Below are 16,155 nucleotides of genomic sequence, written 5' to 3'. Positions count from 1 at the left end.
TGAGCTGGCACAGCATGTGCACTCCCTCGCAGTGTGACATGCACCAAGGCCTGTTGTTGAATGCCTGGCTTTCAATTTTCCTGAAATTTAGGTATGAAAACTTGCTTCATGTGGAATCTGAGAACTAGACAATGCCAAGATCAGTTGATAAACAGGTCAATCCTCTCTTAAGCACCCCTACCAGGCTGTACCTATGTTATAGGACAATACAGAGCCAGTGGAGCAAAGACTATTTTTTCAGTTTTGGGTTTTCAACATGTCGCTGGCTTTCGAATGTGAGGTCCTCCCCTTTTTGGTCTTCTCTAGATTTGAGGGCAAAAAAAAAAAAAAGATTTCAAGTTGTATCTCACAAATTGACATCAGAAATCCCAAATTTCTGTGCTAGTTTATTATTTTTAAAGATTTTATTTATTTATTCATAGACACAGAGAGAGAGGCAGAGACACAGGCAGAGGGAGAAGCAGGCTCCATGCAGGGAGCCCAATGTGGGACTCGATCCCGGGTTTTCAGGATCACACCCCAGGCTGCAGGCGGCACCAAACCACTGCGCCACCGGCTGCCCCTCTGTGCTAGTTTAATATAACAGATTCTTCCAGTTAAATGTGGCTTATTTTAGTTTGGCTCACTAAATGTCTCCAAAATCTCAACAGAGTGGTATATTTTAAAAGCAACTCTTCAGGGGCTCCTGGGTGGCTTTGGTTAAGTGTCTGCCTTTGGCTCAGGTCATGATCCTGGGGTCCTAGGATGGAGACCCATGTCGGGCTCCCCACTCAGTGGGATGTCCGCTTCTCCCTCCCTTTCTACTCCTCCCCCACTTGTGCTCTCTATCTCTCTTTCTCTCGAATAAATAAAATCTTTTAAAAATCTTAAAAAAAATACAGCAACTCTTCAGAGGTCTATATGATAGTGTCCAACATATTCACGTACTTAGATATTTGAGTACCTATCATCTGGGTACCTGTTATGAATAAAACACTGTGCTGGGTGCTTCAAAGGATATGAAAAAGAATCCAGGTCACACTCGCTCTGTGATCTTAACAATTTATATGTTATATATGATGTATATATACAACAATATATATGATCTCAATATATATGAGAGATGGTGCAAATAAACAACCACAATTCAGTGCAGTAATTGTTCAGGTTTGGGGGCTATGGGGGTGCCTGCAAGGGTAACTTGGAGTGCAATAAGCCATGCACAAAATAAGCAGGTACTAGGTAGTGCATGGTAAGTGCCATAAAAGAGTGATGTTGTTATTTAGTCTAAAATGTTCAGAAGAACATTTAAATCCTATTTCAGAAGAAGGGACACGGGGATAATAATAAAAATATGGTATTTCTTACTTTAAAAAAGTGTTTTGTCATATAGGATTTCCTTTATGTTGTAGGGGAACCTGCTGCAGAGATTAGGGCCAACATCACTATTATATTATGAGAGAGAGAGAAAATCCCTTAAGAATTTTGTGCAAGGTGTTATTTACTGTTAACCCAAGATTCAAACCGAGGTCTTCTGACTTTAAACTTGACTTCTCTCTACTGTGCTATACAAACTGAGGAGGCCTCCAGGCCTCGGTAATGTTTGAGTTGGGCTTTAGAAACCAATAGGAGACAGGATTGTAATAGAAGGAGTCTGGAAATGGGGTGAGACATGGCAGTGCCTGGAGAGTACAGGCTGGCGAGATACACACACACACACACACACACACACACACACACACACACACACACAGGCAGGGAAAGGTGCTCCAGAAAGGAATGCTAAGAGGCCAGGCTGACACAAGCAAATGTTTTTAGTAGGAAGAGGAGAGAGATAAGACTATAAAGGTGAGCTAGAAGCAGACAAGGAACAGCAAAGGGAGGAGGAGAGAGGGCCTGGCTTTCCCAGAGGCCGCAGGCACAGCAGAAGCAACGTGGCAGCCACGTCCACGGCCAACCTCTCATCTGCAAGCTCTCTGACCTTGGACAAACAGACATTTCCAAAGACCCACGTTTTTCATTTAAAAATGGAAATAACAATACTTCTCCAGTACAGGAAGTGCCGAGCGTACAGCAGATGTTCAACCAACTTTACTTCCTTTCTTCCCAGGTGGGTCCTAGGCTCTGCCCAGCCAAAGCTTCTGGCCACCCACCCCTCCCTTCTACCGCCAGTAGGCCCCCCTCGTACCTGGAGCCCCGCTCTGGCTCTGCGGGGAGAGGATGCGGAGTTACACGGCCCACTCAGCCCATGTGGGCAGACCGGCAGGGGCAGGACAGCAGGCGGCCCTGACACGGTGAAAGAGTGCACAAGTGGACATCAAAAGACCTGATTTTAAAGCATGCTCAACGACTAATTACCGTGTGACCTTGCGCAAATCACTTTCACCTCCGAGCTAAGCTTCCTTCCTGTCTGTATAACAGATATAACACCCTGCCTCACGGTGTAGTTGTGATATTAGCTAAATGATTAATCTGAGTATGTGAGTATGCGACAGGTCTAACTGCCAACAGCTCCCAAACTTTAGGCAGAGTGTGGTATCTGAGGATGTCTGAGTCTGCATCTACGGTTACAGAAGCAATTTACACATGCGCTTATGTTCAAGGAAGCCATCAGCGTTCAACAGCCTCAGGAGGCTCTCTCAACTTTGACTTTGCTTGCAATTTTTTTTGAAGCCATTTGTGGACCTATAGGACAAGCAGGTCTACTTTCAGTGCTATAGGAAACCTCAGAAACCATTCAGACCAGAAGTTTTTACACGGCGACGAGGGCACCCTAAAAGCCTTGCAGAGGTGGAGTGTGCTGCATGGTGCCCTGGGGTAACGTGCAAAGTTCTTAGCACAGTGCCTGCCATGCAGCAAGCTCTCCCCAAATGACACCTACCATTACTGGCCATGTTTCTAAGCTCAAGAAACACTGAGGACCGGCTTGGACCTTTAATTTATTTGAGGTTGCTTCTCACTCGTGGAACTTCAGCCACAGGTGAGGTGGAACATCAGGGCACCCCCTCCCTCTTGGGAAGAAACAGGAGCCAGGTGGGACCCAGGCCACCTGACTCCACGGGAAGAGGACCCCCATTTAACACACGCACCTGCCCATTTCTCCAGGAGGGAGACCTACATTGTCGTGAGAGGCTAACTCCCTAGCCTGGAAAAGTGGGTAGGGATTACTGGAGTGTGTCATCTTTGAGGAGACTCTGGGGGCCACGGTGGTGGCAGCTGGCATCAATAAAGCCACTGAGAAAGATTTAGAGATTCAGACACCTCAACCTTGCTCAACTGGCATAGTTACTATACCCTGTGCTTTGCCTGTTGAAAGCTGTATAACTGAACTGAGCACGTCAGAAGGAACTAGAACAGGGCCAGGGCCTGGCATGTAATTGGAGCTCAATAAATATTTATCGAATGAATAAATGAATGAGACTGAACACCTGAAAAAGACATGTTTCAAATTTATATATTGACAATCTAAAAACCCAACTTATAAAAAGATTTTATCAAATGCCTGTGTTACTGCTACAAGTAATGGATTCACCATCTCACTAAAATACTTTCCAAAAGTGCCTTGCCACCAGATAAGGTCTCTTGGTGGTCCTTGAATTATCTGGCCTGACGTGGTAGATTGGGAAAGGTCCTTGGACAGGAGCCGTGGGTTTACTCAGGGTTCCACTATTTATGAGCAAAGTGCTTTACTCTGAGCCTCAGTCCTATTCTCTAGGTAATGGGAAGAAGAACATCTGCCCTAGTGACCTTATGGGAATACCCCCAAAACCACAGGATGACAGACATGAAAGCACTTCTTACACGGGTGACCCTCATTTAACATCTGATTCTCATGACACTATGTCTCTGCTGTAGCTTATGGCCCCCTTCCCACCTGGAATCTTCTCCAATTCCCCTCGGCCTATCCAAATCCTCCCCAAGCTCGAGGTCTAGCCTTTCCAGAGCCCTCCACTTGACCCTGCATTCGGCCTTCCCTTCCAACACTGCTTTTGCTCATTGCCCTAATGGTTCATATTTGTCAATGAGTTATCGTTCACACAGAGGCGTGCGGCAAGGTGTTTCCAGCACAGGAGGAGGTGCCCTGGGATCCCAGTTATGGCACTTGCTACTTGAGAGGCCTCTGGCAGCTACCAAACATCTAAGTCCCACATACAAAATGGGGATGATAATGACTTACAAATTTGCCACGAGAAGCAAATGAGATGATTCATGTGAGGTCCTCAAGTCAACACTGTGCACACAGTGAGTGCCCAACAACCGTAGCTGTTCTGATTATTGAATGCTGTTCAGAACTGTGTTCTGAACTTGTCCTATGTCCCCAAGTAGATTTAATCATTGAGAACAAGGTCTCTGTCCTTTCCATTTCTTTGGTTACCTCCAACCCCACTCTCATTCCAGAGAAGTGCCGAGTGCATAGTATTTTCCAAAAAAAATTGCGTTGATTAAAACAAATTGCTGTTTTTTTTCCAAACAGTGCTCAAATTTTTATTGTAGCCCACCACAGCCATCCTGACAATGTCAATGTCCACAGGGCAAAGTAACCTCCTCTGGCCCTATTATCACATTAAAAAATGTGTAACTCCCAAAGCACTCAGCCAAGCCATTCACACGATTGAGCTATCCTACTATGTTGGATGTGCTACATTAGTCAACAGCCTAAAAATATTCCAGAGAAATAGATTTCATGCGGGAACTCTGCCAAAACCCGGAGCACTCACTCACTTTTCCGGAGACATGAACTTTAATCTTATAGGTGGAGATAGCATTAAAGATAATACATATGTCTGAACACAGAAAATCCTATACAACATCCATGTTTTAGGACCACATTACAGTTGAAACAGTTCTTCTCGCATTTTGCTAAGAAACTCCCTTCGATGTCATAAGCCTCACAAAATTCTTCATCCTAGCAAGTTCCATTATGGATAGATTCTAGCAATGTATGAAACAACCACGGTTTAAATCTATGTTTTGAGAAGAGTACGTATAAAGTAAAAATGCCTGTTTTTAACATCATCAACAACCAAATTCTTAACTTCACATGTAACTATTCCCCATTGCTTTAGAAATTATATTAGTGTGATCATTTGCTCCTCCAGTTTTGTTTTTTTTTAATTGACCTGGAGATAAAATAAAAATGTGCTTTGGGAACCACATCCCACCGTCCCCAGAATAAGCAAGATTGACAGGCACATGTCTGCACTGTTTGATCTTTTGTCTCTTGATGTCTGAGGCCTTCTTGTCTAGTAACTTGGAAAGCTTATTCTGACCTGGTCTTTTGGTGATGTTTTCTTACCTTCCTGGACTCGAGCTGGGGAAAATGAAAGGAGCAATGTGTGCCCCCTTCAAGAGTTTGCCTTTTACTGAATTTAGTGAGCAATAACACCCTCCTGTTCTCCACCCCTCACCCCTGTCATACCCAGAATTACTCACTGTATAGCATCCTTACTGTTTTCCGAATACACAGGGGAACTGGCTGGAGGTGGGCGGGGGGGGGGGGGGGTAGTGCGGGGAAGCTCGCTTTGTGGAGGAATAACCCAACCAAGGACATGATGTTCCATTTTTATGATAAATGTAAATTTTCTACTAATAGGCAAATTCCTCATTTCCAGTAACTAAGTTGAGTGGGACTTAGATACAGAATTCCAACCAATCAAGTTCAGGGAAATGAAAATACAGAATTCTAAGCGATTAAGGAACTGAAGAGAGTACAATCCAAGAATATCTTCCTTCTGGGTTGTAGCATTTCACTTGCCTATTAACTTCTCGGTGTTTAGCTCTCTTAGCCATAAACAGGTGCGAGGCATAGTCGCCAGCGCTGGTGACAGTCTGCGCTTGGATGGAAAGATCTATGTGCCTTCATTGGTGGCTCATGTAAGAAATGCTGATCCTTCCCTCCTATTTTACCTCAATCAAGTATCCATCTGATTTCTCAGTCCTTTGCAACCCACCCTTTCTCTGCCTCAAAGCCAAAGGGAGAGAGACCCCGGAGACAGATTACTTCGCTATCTGGCTTTCATGTTGTTTGGAGCTGCGGTACTACACGCACACTGAGTCTGAGCAGCAATCTTACTTCCTTCGGCCCTCGATTCTCCCCAGAGAGCCAGCAGATCCGGCCCTTGCTTTTTATCACTCTTGGCCTCGAAGGTCTCGCACTTTCTGCTCCCTTCTTGGCGCTCAGCCTCCTACCCCGGGGTGGTGGAGGCAGTCAGGATGGGCAAGGTTGAAGCCACACACCACCATTCACTCTCTACTCCTACTTCTCCTGCTTTATGGGTACTTCCCTCTTGGTGGCAAAATTGATACTTTTTACTTATACTTCCCTTATAAACATACTTGTTTATAAGGGAATTATACTTCCCTTGTAAACATTGTTTACTTTTTGTTTACTTTTTGGTTCATGGTCTGGGAGTAACACACTGCACGTGCACGTGCAAGGTCCTTCATGATTGGCATCTGTACCAAGAACTGTGCTTGGAAAGAGTGGCAAACGCTTCTGACTACTCACTTACTCAGCATGCAGCTACCCAAGTGGGATGGTCTCACAGACACTGCTTTTAGTTAGCTCGTCCCTGAGGTGAGCTTGGAAGGAGGATGGCAAGAGCAAAGCATGGCTCATCTCTCTGACCAAAAATACCGGGGTGAAGTGCACACAAGTCGAGTGTAGATTTAATTTAATTTTGTCATGGCAGGATTAGCAACCAGGCCACAGAGGTGAAGGGACATTATAATAAGACAGCATATTAATCCTCTATCCCACCCAAGGCAGAAGCAAAACCAAACAAATAGCAGCTTCCTGGAAATTGAATTTCTGTTATCCAGATGTCAAAGATGTAATACCCCAATTACACAAACTATTGCCAGTGAAGCATGCCAGCGAATATGCAATGTAAATGGGGTGAGCACAGAGCGACAAACCTGCACAGTCAGCATCTGGCTCTGGGAGTGAGTGATAATTAGCACTGTGTGTAGACACTAATAAACATTTATGTCTGAAATTACAACTTTTAGCAATGTTAATAAGGGATATATTGGCAATCTGTAAAATAAAAGGTCTTGAAAAGAATGTCATACATTAAGCAATGGCAGACATTTCCCGTTCTGGCACAATCTTTTTTTTTTTTTTCCTCTTTCCCTTCCCCCTAATTGCAAACGGCCACGCTGTTTTGCTGAGAAATTAATTGACATAGGAACCTACCTAAATAAATGGGTTGTGTCTCTTTGGCCTCCCCATTAACATCGTTGTTGAATTCTGAGATCTTATATACCTCATGGTGATAATCTGGGATGAGAAAACAACCAAAAATTAAAATTCTAATGAGCTGCAAGATATGAAAAAACAAGACTAGACTCTCATTACATATAAGATGTATACTCTATACTTTAAACTATAAATTTCCAAGAACTCGGTTAATCACTGAATTTGTAGTCACTAATAATCTCTAAAACTTTGCTTACTCTGAGGAAGAATACAAACTTGAAATATTACTTTGACTTTAGAAAACAGCCTTGCTGATCACATGGTTTTCACAGTAAATTTGGCCCAGAGATGCCAATTACTAGGCCTCTTTGCTTTCAAATGACAAGTATGTTTATAAGGGAAAGAAAAACCTTGCCCAATCATAGGCCAGGGGACGATTCCAAAATTATCTCCACAACCCACTTCCATGAGTACAGTCTATCAATAGCATGCTTTCGGGTAACCTGATGCTCAGTTTTCTCAGTTTACCCAGAAAAATTCCAGCCTTTAAGTAGCTTACAGGAAAGCACACATGAAAATTACTGATTTGTTATTTCAAATATAGTATAGTCTAGATAAGAAAGCAAGATTCTCGTCATTCACACAGTCTTTTTGCATTCAGCTACTGCACTTTAATATGCAATAGTTTATTTGCTAAAAATGCACCTGCAGAGCAGAGAGAAGAATCAGACCCATAATTCAAAGAAAAAAAAAAAGAGGAAAATGAAAAACTTGCTATGTCAGTCAAACTTTAAAATGCAGTACTTTACAAGCGTTTTTCTTCTCTACGGAGGCTACTGGGCTTGCCAATGGTCTATTTCTAAAAGGTAGGATCGTCTAGGAAGAAAATAGAGGTTCCTTCTTAACAGCTATTTCCCTTTTTGTGGCTTGAGACCTAACAGGTCAAGGTCTACAAAACTTCTCACTTTTCAGATAAAGTAGTAAGTTGTCTGAGAGGTCATAAATAAGAAAGCAGCCTACATTCCTGAATGAATCAATAGACCCACCGGCCAGTCACATACGGAGAGATTTTTAAAAGTACAAATGACTGAGCAATCCACACACAGAAGGAAGAGCCAAATATTTTGAATTTGTAAAAACTATTTCAGGCCTCTTTCATTAAACAGCATCCAAACTAAAACAGGGGAAACAGATCTGAGCCGATCTTGGAAATAAATGTCTATACAACCACCTTCAGACCAGCCGAGAGCAGACTTTACTGAATTTACATCACAGTTAGCTCAGCTTAGCTTGAAAAGCCCTATTACTTGGAAATCACCCTCTAATTTTCATCAGCTTGCACGGGGCTTCTCCAGGTTCCTGCTCTCCCTCTACTCTGAGGCCAGTGCTAGATAGAACCACAGAGGGAAAGGGGACAGATTCTGGGGTTTGGTTCTGACCTCAAGTTGATTCAAAGAAGATATTTAAACAAGGAGGTTCCAAAACTCGGTATCAGGACTTGTGACATGAGGATGGGGGGGGGGGGGGGGAGAAAGTCACCTGCCTGTAATTTAAGGTAACACAAAGCCATTTTAATAGCCCTATTTTAATGTCTGCTCTTATCTCAAGTTCTCATCGTCTTTGACAAAGTCCAATCAGGAGAGACCTGACAAGTAACTGAACACAGGACAGGGCGAGATTCAACTTTCCCCGGCCCTCCCTGTGAGAGACCCAAGCCCGAAGACGGCGGGCGGCATACACCTGTTAAATCGTCAGGAACCGGCTGGAATCTTTTTTTTTTTTTTTTTAAATCGGGATACTTTTGTGACCGACAAGCGATCCCTTCCGAAACACCTTCCCACATCCCCCCACACACCCCCAACCCCCGGAACGTATCTATAGCGAAGATGCCAGAGGTCAACCGCTCTCGTCTGGGCTGGTACACCTTCACCTAATGAGCTGCTTTCTGGTGCTTGAAAGAACCACCACCTTTTTTTTTTTTTTTTTTGCTTTTGCTTCTGTTTTCGTGAGGGGTGTGTGTGTGTGTGTGTGTGTGTGTGTGTGTGTGTGTGTGAGGAGGGCGGGGGGAGGCCAGCCCCAACCCGAGGTCGGGATCCGAGTGTGCACGGCCTGCGGGAGAGAGGCAGCGCGCGCCCCCGCCCCCCGCCCCCACCCGCACCCCCACACCCCGGCCGCGGGAGTGGAATACCAAAGAAGGCTCTCGGCTCCCCAAGTGTCATTGTTCGCTAATTTCCTGAGGTGCCCTCCGACTTGTTTACGCTGAATAACATCCTGCCTCCCCCCCACCCCCATGCACAACTTTCCCCGCCGCGCGGCGTGTGCGCCCCCCGCGCCGCCCCCGCGGGAGGGGACCCGGGGGTCCCGGAAGCGCCCCCGTCACCCCCACACCGCGGCCCCCCCGCGGGGCGCCGGGCGCGGGGCGCGGGCCGCGGGGGTGTTTACGCGGCGCCGAGTCCTCCCCGCGCGCCGCCCGCACGCCCCCCGCCCGGCCCGGCGGCCGCCGCTTACCTCGGCTCACCAGTTTGAAGCTCTGCGATTTCCTGCTCCTCTTCCTCTCGGAGAACTCCATGGTGCTGGCGGGAGGCGGGAGGCGGGAGGCGGGAGGCAGGGGCTGCGGCCGGGGGGCGGTGAGGCGGCTGAGGCGGCGGCGGCGGCGGCGGCTGAGGCGGCTGAGGCGGCGGCGGCTGAGGCGGCGGCGGCGGCTCTTGTCACCCGGCAGCGGGAGCGCCAGGACCAAGGTCCGTGCCCTGGATCCGCAGGGGGAGGCGAGGGCGAGGGCAGAACCACCTCGAGCGCGCCCGGGGGCTGCGGCTCGCGGGGCCGGCGGCAGAAGTTGCCCCCGCCGCGCCGCCGCCCGGTCCCGTCAGCACGCCCCCCGGCCCCCTCGCATGCCGGGTCCGCGGGCCGCCGCCGCCCGAGCCGAACTTTCCGCGGGGGAGCGAGTTGGGGGCGGGGAGGGCGCGGCGCGGCGGGCCGGGTGCTGCGGGCGGGCCGGCCTGGGCGCTGCTCCGGACGCGGCGGCGGCGGCGGCGGCGGCGGCGGCGGCGAGCGCGGCCCCGGGGACGCGGCGGGCGGGCCGAGGGCGGCGGCGGCGGCGGCGGCGGGGTGCGAGCCGGGTCGGGGCGCTGACCGCCCCCGCGGGAGGAGGGGCGCCGGGGAGGAGGCGGCGCCGCCGGGACCCCGGGGCCACCTGCTGGCGGAGCGCGGCCGCCGCCATCCCCGGGGGCCCGGGCCGCCGCCACCCACCGGCCTGGCCGCGCGGCGCCCCGCGGAGGAGCCGGAGGCCGCGGCGCAGCGCCCTCGGCCGGGCCGGCCTCCCCGCGGGGACTGCGGGGGTCGGGCCGGGCCGCGGGCGGTGGGGGTGGCCCGGGCGCCTCCGCCGCCGCCGCTGCTGCTGCTGGGGTGGGTGGGGGGCGGCTCCCGACCCCGAGCTCGCCTGCCTCTCGCCGCCGCTCCCGGGGCCGGGCTTAGGGAGGCGTCGTGCCGGGTGTCGGGGGACCCTCGGCCAGCCCACTCCTTGCTGGAGACGCAGGATGCCGGAGGGGCCGCGCTCAGCGGGCTTTATGCAAGTTTTTAGGAGACACACACACGCACCCACGCACACACACGCACACAACTTACCCCTCTCCGCGCTCTGCCGGGAAACGGAGAGATTGGAGAATTTACTGGTGAGGAGAGTGAGCTTCGAGTCAATACGAAAGGGGTTGTCGAAAGATCTGGAGTTCTCTTCACGGAGACAACTTGGAACGGGGGGCGGGGGGGCGTGGAGAGGGTGGAAGGGGTGAGGGACGCGACGTCAGTCAGTGGGTGCTCCGTGGCTCTGCTGCCGACTCTTGGGGAAGAACCGGCCCAGGCAGGTGCAAGGGGGGGGACTCCGCCGCTGGTGTGCGGGAGCCAAAGTAATTGACAGCGACAGAATGCTTTTATTACTTTTATGCGATATTCTGCTCTGGGGAGCTGGGAGCACGCCATTCCCGACTCACAACATCTTCAGGGTGGGAAGGGAAGAGCATTTTCACGCGGCCTGGGAATGGCAGCGCAGGGCTGTAGTCTGATAGGTTTCAGAGTACCTCGCCGAACCCACCGTCCCTAGACCTAAATACAAAGAGAGTGAAAGAGATGGGACAACCCATTCCACACGGTGGCAAACTCGGGTTGGCCCCAGAAGAGTAGCCAGGAAGAAGGGAGAGGGGTATGTTGATAAATGGGATGCATTTCACCCCCGATCTCACTCAGAGGAGGAGACAGCCCCTCTCTCTAATGGGGGATACACAGAACAGGACAACTCTGGGGAAGAGGGAGGTTGGAAGCAGCTAGGGTACACACACCCAGGAAGCAAAAGCTAGGAACAAGCAGGTAATCCAATCACTGAAGCAGGGCCTGGCATATATATATATATATACAGACAGACATACTGAGGTCTTAGGTGGTGTGCAGCCAATGAGGAAGCTGGCCCTACCTGGCCAGGTGCAAGGGCAAATGTCCATTCACTTTACTTAAGCAAATCCTTAACCAAAAGATTCTTAACTTTTTTTGGTCATTGCCTCCTTGGAGATTATGTTCAAAGCTCAGGGTCCTTTTCCCAGAAAATATGTGAAGGACAAACAAAATTTTGTATGGTTTTGTTTTTGTTTTTTGTTTTGTTTTGTTTGGAGTAACTTAGACCCTTTGGAGCTCTAAAAGGTGGCAAAAAAAAAAAAAAAGATTAAAGTGATAAAAAGGGATTGAATCTTCTGTTACTACTACTATTAAATCTACTCTATTGGCCCCTCTTTCTCTTTCTTTCTTTAAAACCAAGCAGTAAACATCTGATGATGTTTTGAAGTTTCTAAAGAAACAAGCATACTATTTCGTTCCCTAGGCTGGGACCCTTTCTTCTTTGGGATGTCTATTTAAATGTTGTTCCAAAAGCCACAGGGTTGTGTACTGTACTGGTTGAGGAGCATTTAGGATCGTTCCTGCCTTGGAGCATAAAATGAGATTTTATTATGCCTAAACTATGGTGAAATCATTGAAAGTGCCACACCAATAGGCAAATCCCTAGGGGAGAGATGAACAACTTTGCATTTTCAGTTAGGATAGAAATATGAATTCTATGTGCTGAAGAAAATATTTTTTATATAATTAAGAATGAAATATTTTGAAGTAACAATGTTTTTAAAATAATATTCATCTTCCTTGATCCTTTTTTTCTGGCTCGACAAAGATGATCCCCGAGTGAGTTGGTCTACAGAAGCTGTAGGTCAGACCTGTCCTATTAACACATAGAGAAAGTCAACAAATATTATTTTTAAATTCTTCACATTGTGCAAATCATCATGTCTTTATTTATTTATTTTTATCATCATGTCTTTATATAACAAAATGTACCTATTCATAAATAGCCTTAAGTGAAGATTATCATGTTTAATAAAAGAGAGATTGCTTTAAGCAGTAGATCTCTGTGTTAGTTACTTGAGCTGCCGTAACTAAATACAGTAAAGTAGACTGGGTGGTTTAAATAATCAAAATTTATTTTCTCACAGTTGTGAATTCAACAAATCCCAGATGAAGGTCTGGCAGGGTCAGTTCTCTTTCTGGCTTGTAGATGGCTGCCTTCTCACAGTGTCCTCACATCAGGGAGAGAAAGAGTTTTGATCTTTTCTTCTTATGAGGACACTAATCCCATCAATCAGCACCCCATCCTCATGACCTCATCTAAACCTAATTACCTCCCAAATCCCCCACCTCCACATATCATATTGGGGGCTAGGGCTGGAACATATGAATTTGGGAGAACAACAATTCAATTCATAGCAGTATCATTTTTGGTTAATTGAATGTAGCTTTTGTGTTGAGGCATCCTGGAAAGTCATGTTGGAGATCTATTAAGTTCATTTCTCTGCCTCAACAGTACAAAGCCCTGAAAAGTTTTAGAACTACAGGTTTACATATTATTAAAGCTCAGGGAAAACCAGTTAAATATTCTGTGACTTCGTGGGGGCCAAACATCATATGACCACTCTAAAACTCAGTTGATTGTAAAGATTCAATGTAGATTTTAATTGTTAACAAAGACAGGTAATTTGGCCAGAAAACATTTAAGCAGTCTTCACCCCAATTCTTAAAACTCTTTTGAAAACTCTGAGAAGAATAGCATTATAAAAAGTTCTATCTTTATTTAGATCCCTGCTGTCTAGTAGAAATACAATGCAAGCCATATGTAAAATTTATTTAGTTAGTTAAAGATTTTATTTATTCATGGGAGAGACAGAGAGAGAGAGAGATGCAGAGACACAGGCAGAGGGAGAAGCAGGCTCCATGCAGGGTGCCTGACGTGGGACTCGATCCCGGGACTCCAGGATCAGGCCCTGGGCTGGAGGCAGTGCTAAACTGCTGAGCCACCCAGCTGCCCAAAATTTAGTTTTCTATTAGCACATTTGGAAAACCTAAAAATAAACAGATTAAATTCATGGTAGTATACCTTATCTAGGCATCCTTAGGTATATATTAGGTATATTTAGTTATTTAACCCAATGTATTAAAAATATTTTCATTTTGACATGTAATCAATATAAAATATTGAGATATTTTGCATTCTTTTTTTTGTATGAAATTTTGAAAATTGTGTGTGTGTTACACTTAGAGGGCAGATCAGTTCAGATTAGCCAAATTTCAAGTGTTCAGTAGCCACACGTGGCTTGTGTTACCACATTGGACAGGTCTGATTTAGAGGAACCGTATGATTTGAACCATGTTGTTATATGAGTTGTTAGAGCTGGTTGCAATATTGTTTGTTTGTTTTTAATATTTTATTTATTTACTCATGAGAAAGACAGAGAGAGAGAGAGAGAGAGAGAGAGAGATAGGCAGCGACACAGGCAGAGGGAGAAGCAGGTTCCAGGCAGGTGCCAAACCGCTGAGCCACCCAGGGATCCCCAATCTTGTTTGTTTTATTAATAACTCAAAAAAGGAGGTAAGCAGGATTGTATTATTGGGCTTGAAATTTAATAAATCTTTGGTGGGAGTCTCTGGAATTGAGTATCCTGTTCTAGGCAGATTCTGGAATCTTTCAGGAAGATTTAACATTAGGAGAAACAACGTTTTGATTTAATGACAATTGCCCATCAGAGGGGTCATGGAAAGAATGGGCAGCTCTACTTTAGGACCAATTATCAATTTATCGATTTGTTGCTGGCCTAACTCAGAGTTCCTCTTTGTTTACTTTATGGGTTTTAGTTACTGTATTTTAAAAGAACGGAAGAAGTATTTCTAAGAGATTACTTAAGTGAAAATGATATCTTTGGAATGCTCTACAAATATTACCTTCTATCGACAGAGGACTTCTCTTATAAGAGTACAAAGATATTTATATTTATATATTATCTGATTCTCTTAATTGCTATATGAAGTTGATAGATACTATTACTCCTATCTGGCAAATGAGGAAAACCCTAAAACTATTTTTTAGTGGAACTTGGGAATGGTATACTGTTTTTCTATCTTAAACGTGATGCATTATCCTTGCTACATTTCTGTCCTTTCTTTAAAGTAAATAAATATTTATTTATTTATTTAAAGATTTATTTTTATTTATTTATGATAGAGAGAGAGAGAGAGAGAGGCAGAGACACAGGCAGAGGGAGAAACAGGCTCCATGCCGGGAGCCCGACGTAGGACTTGATCCTGGGACTCCAGGATGACGCCTTGGGCCAAAGGCAGGCACGAAACCGCTGAGCCACCCAGGGATCCCCTGAAATAAATATTTAGGGGCGCCTGGGTGGCTCAGTGGTTGAGCGTCTGCCTTTGGCTCAGGTCGTGATCCTGGGGTCCTGGGTTGGAGTCCCGCCTCTGGCTCCCTATAGGGAGCCTGCTTCACCCTCTGGGTATGTCTCTGCCTCTCTGTCTGTGTCTCTCATGAATTAATAAATAAAATCTTTAAAAAATAAAATAAATATTTAATGTTCTTTTTTATTAAGATCCAATATATAGGGCATTCCTAGGTGGCTCAGCGGTTTGGCGCCTGCCTTTGGCCCAGGGTGCCATCCTGGAGTCCCGGGATTGAGTCCCGCGTCAGGGTCCTGGCATGGAGCCCGCTTCTCCCTCTGCCTGTGTCTCTCCCTCTCTGTCTCTCAATGTCTATCGTGACTAAATAAATAAAATCTTTAAAGAAAAAAAAACAATCCAACATATATGATAAAGACTATAAATCTTAGGTATATACTTGCAGTCGATTTCTTTTACTTAGGTATCATCCATGTATACTCCTTCCCCCTAGATTAAGATATAGAACATTTCTGGCCCACCAGCAGGCTCCCCTGTGGTCCCTCCACCCAGATAACCCCCGAGGGAAACCACAGGTCTAACTTCTATGACCTTACCTCAATATGTGCCTGCTCTTGAACTTTATATGAACGGAATCATAGTGTATGCTGTTTTGTGTCAGACTTCTTTTGGCCAGCGTTCTATACGTGAGATTCATTCATGTTGGGTATAGTGGCAGTTCACTCTTTTCCACAGTTTTTTATCCATTCTATTGATGATGGATATTCTTGTACATTTTCTTTTTCTTAATTGAAGTATATTAGTGTACTGTGACATTAGTTTTAGGCATATGGTATAATGATTTAACAGTTCTATATATTACTCAGTGCTCATCCAGATAAGTGTGCCCTTCATCCTTTTTATTTGTTTCACCCATTCCACCACCCTCACCTCTCCTCTGGCAACCACCAGTTTGTTCTCTGTTTTTAAGAGTCTGTTCTTTTGTTTGTCTTTTATTTTTCTGATTGTTTGGTTTTTTAAAGTTCACATATGAATGAAATTGTGCAATACTTATCTGACCGACTTATTTCACTTAGCATTATATCCTCTAGATCCATGCATGCTGTTGTACATGGCAAGGTATCTCTTTTTTATAGCTGGGTAATATTCCATGGTATATTTGTACAACATCTTTATCGTTTCATCTATGGATAGACATTTGGGTTGCTTCC

The 16,155-nt window shown here is 46.1% G+C and overlaps 1 protein-coding gene across 16 annotated transcripts in view; it reads right to left on the bottom strand.

Annotated features, from left to right (window-relative positions):
* BEND7 (BEN domain containing 7) overlaps positions 1 to 10,115 on the bottom strand; it is an 80,209-nt gene extending 70,094 nt beyond the window's left edge. For 11 of the 16 annotated variants that reach the window (XM_072749486.1, XM_072749484.1, XM_072749482.1 and 8 more), the window contains exons 1-2: positions 9,689 to 10,115; positions 7,178 to 7,261 (exon numbers count right to left, since the gene is read on the bottom strand). In XM_072749486.1, coding sequence (XP_072605587.1) covers positions 7,178 to 7,261; positions 9,689 to 9,749 — 145 coding nt within the window. In that variant the 5' untranslated portion in view covers positions 9,750 to 10,115. Of the gene's footprint in view, positions 1 to 2,167; positions 2,266 to 7,177; positions 7,264 to 9,688 lie in introns of those variants that run through there. The other 5 variants (XM_072749493.1, XM_072749489.1, XM_072749494.1 and 2 more) reach the window with 2 other exon arrangements.
* Between the last annotated feature and the right edge of the window lie 6,040 nt (positions 10,116 to 16,155).

The sequence above is a fragment of the Vulpes vulpes genome, chromosome 2, assembly GCF_048418805.1.
Source record: "Vulpes vulpes isolate BD-2025 chromosome 2, VulVul3, whole genome shotgun sequence".
NCBI classification, from domain to species: domain Eukaryota; kingdom Metazoa; phylum Chordata; class Mammalia; order Carnivora; family Canidae; genus Vulpes; species Vulpes vulpes.
The sequence above is the reverse complement of the archived record's forward strand: the minus strand, read 5'-3'. Positions and strand labels throughout refer to the sequence as shown.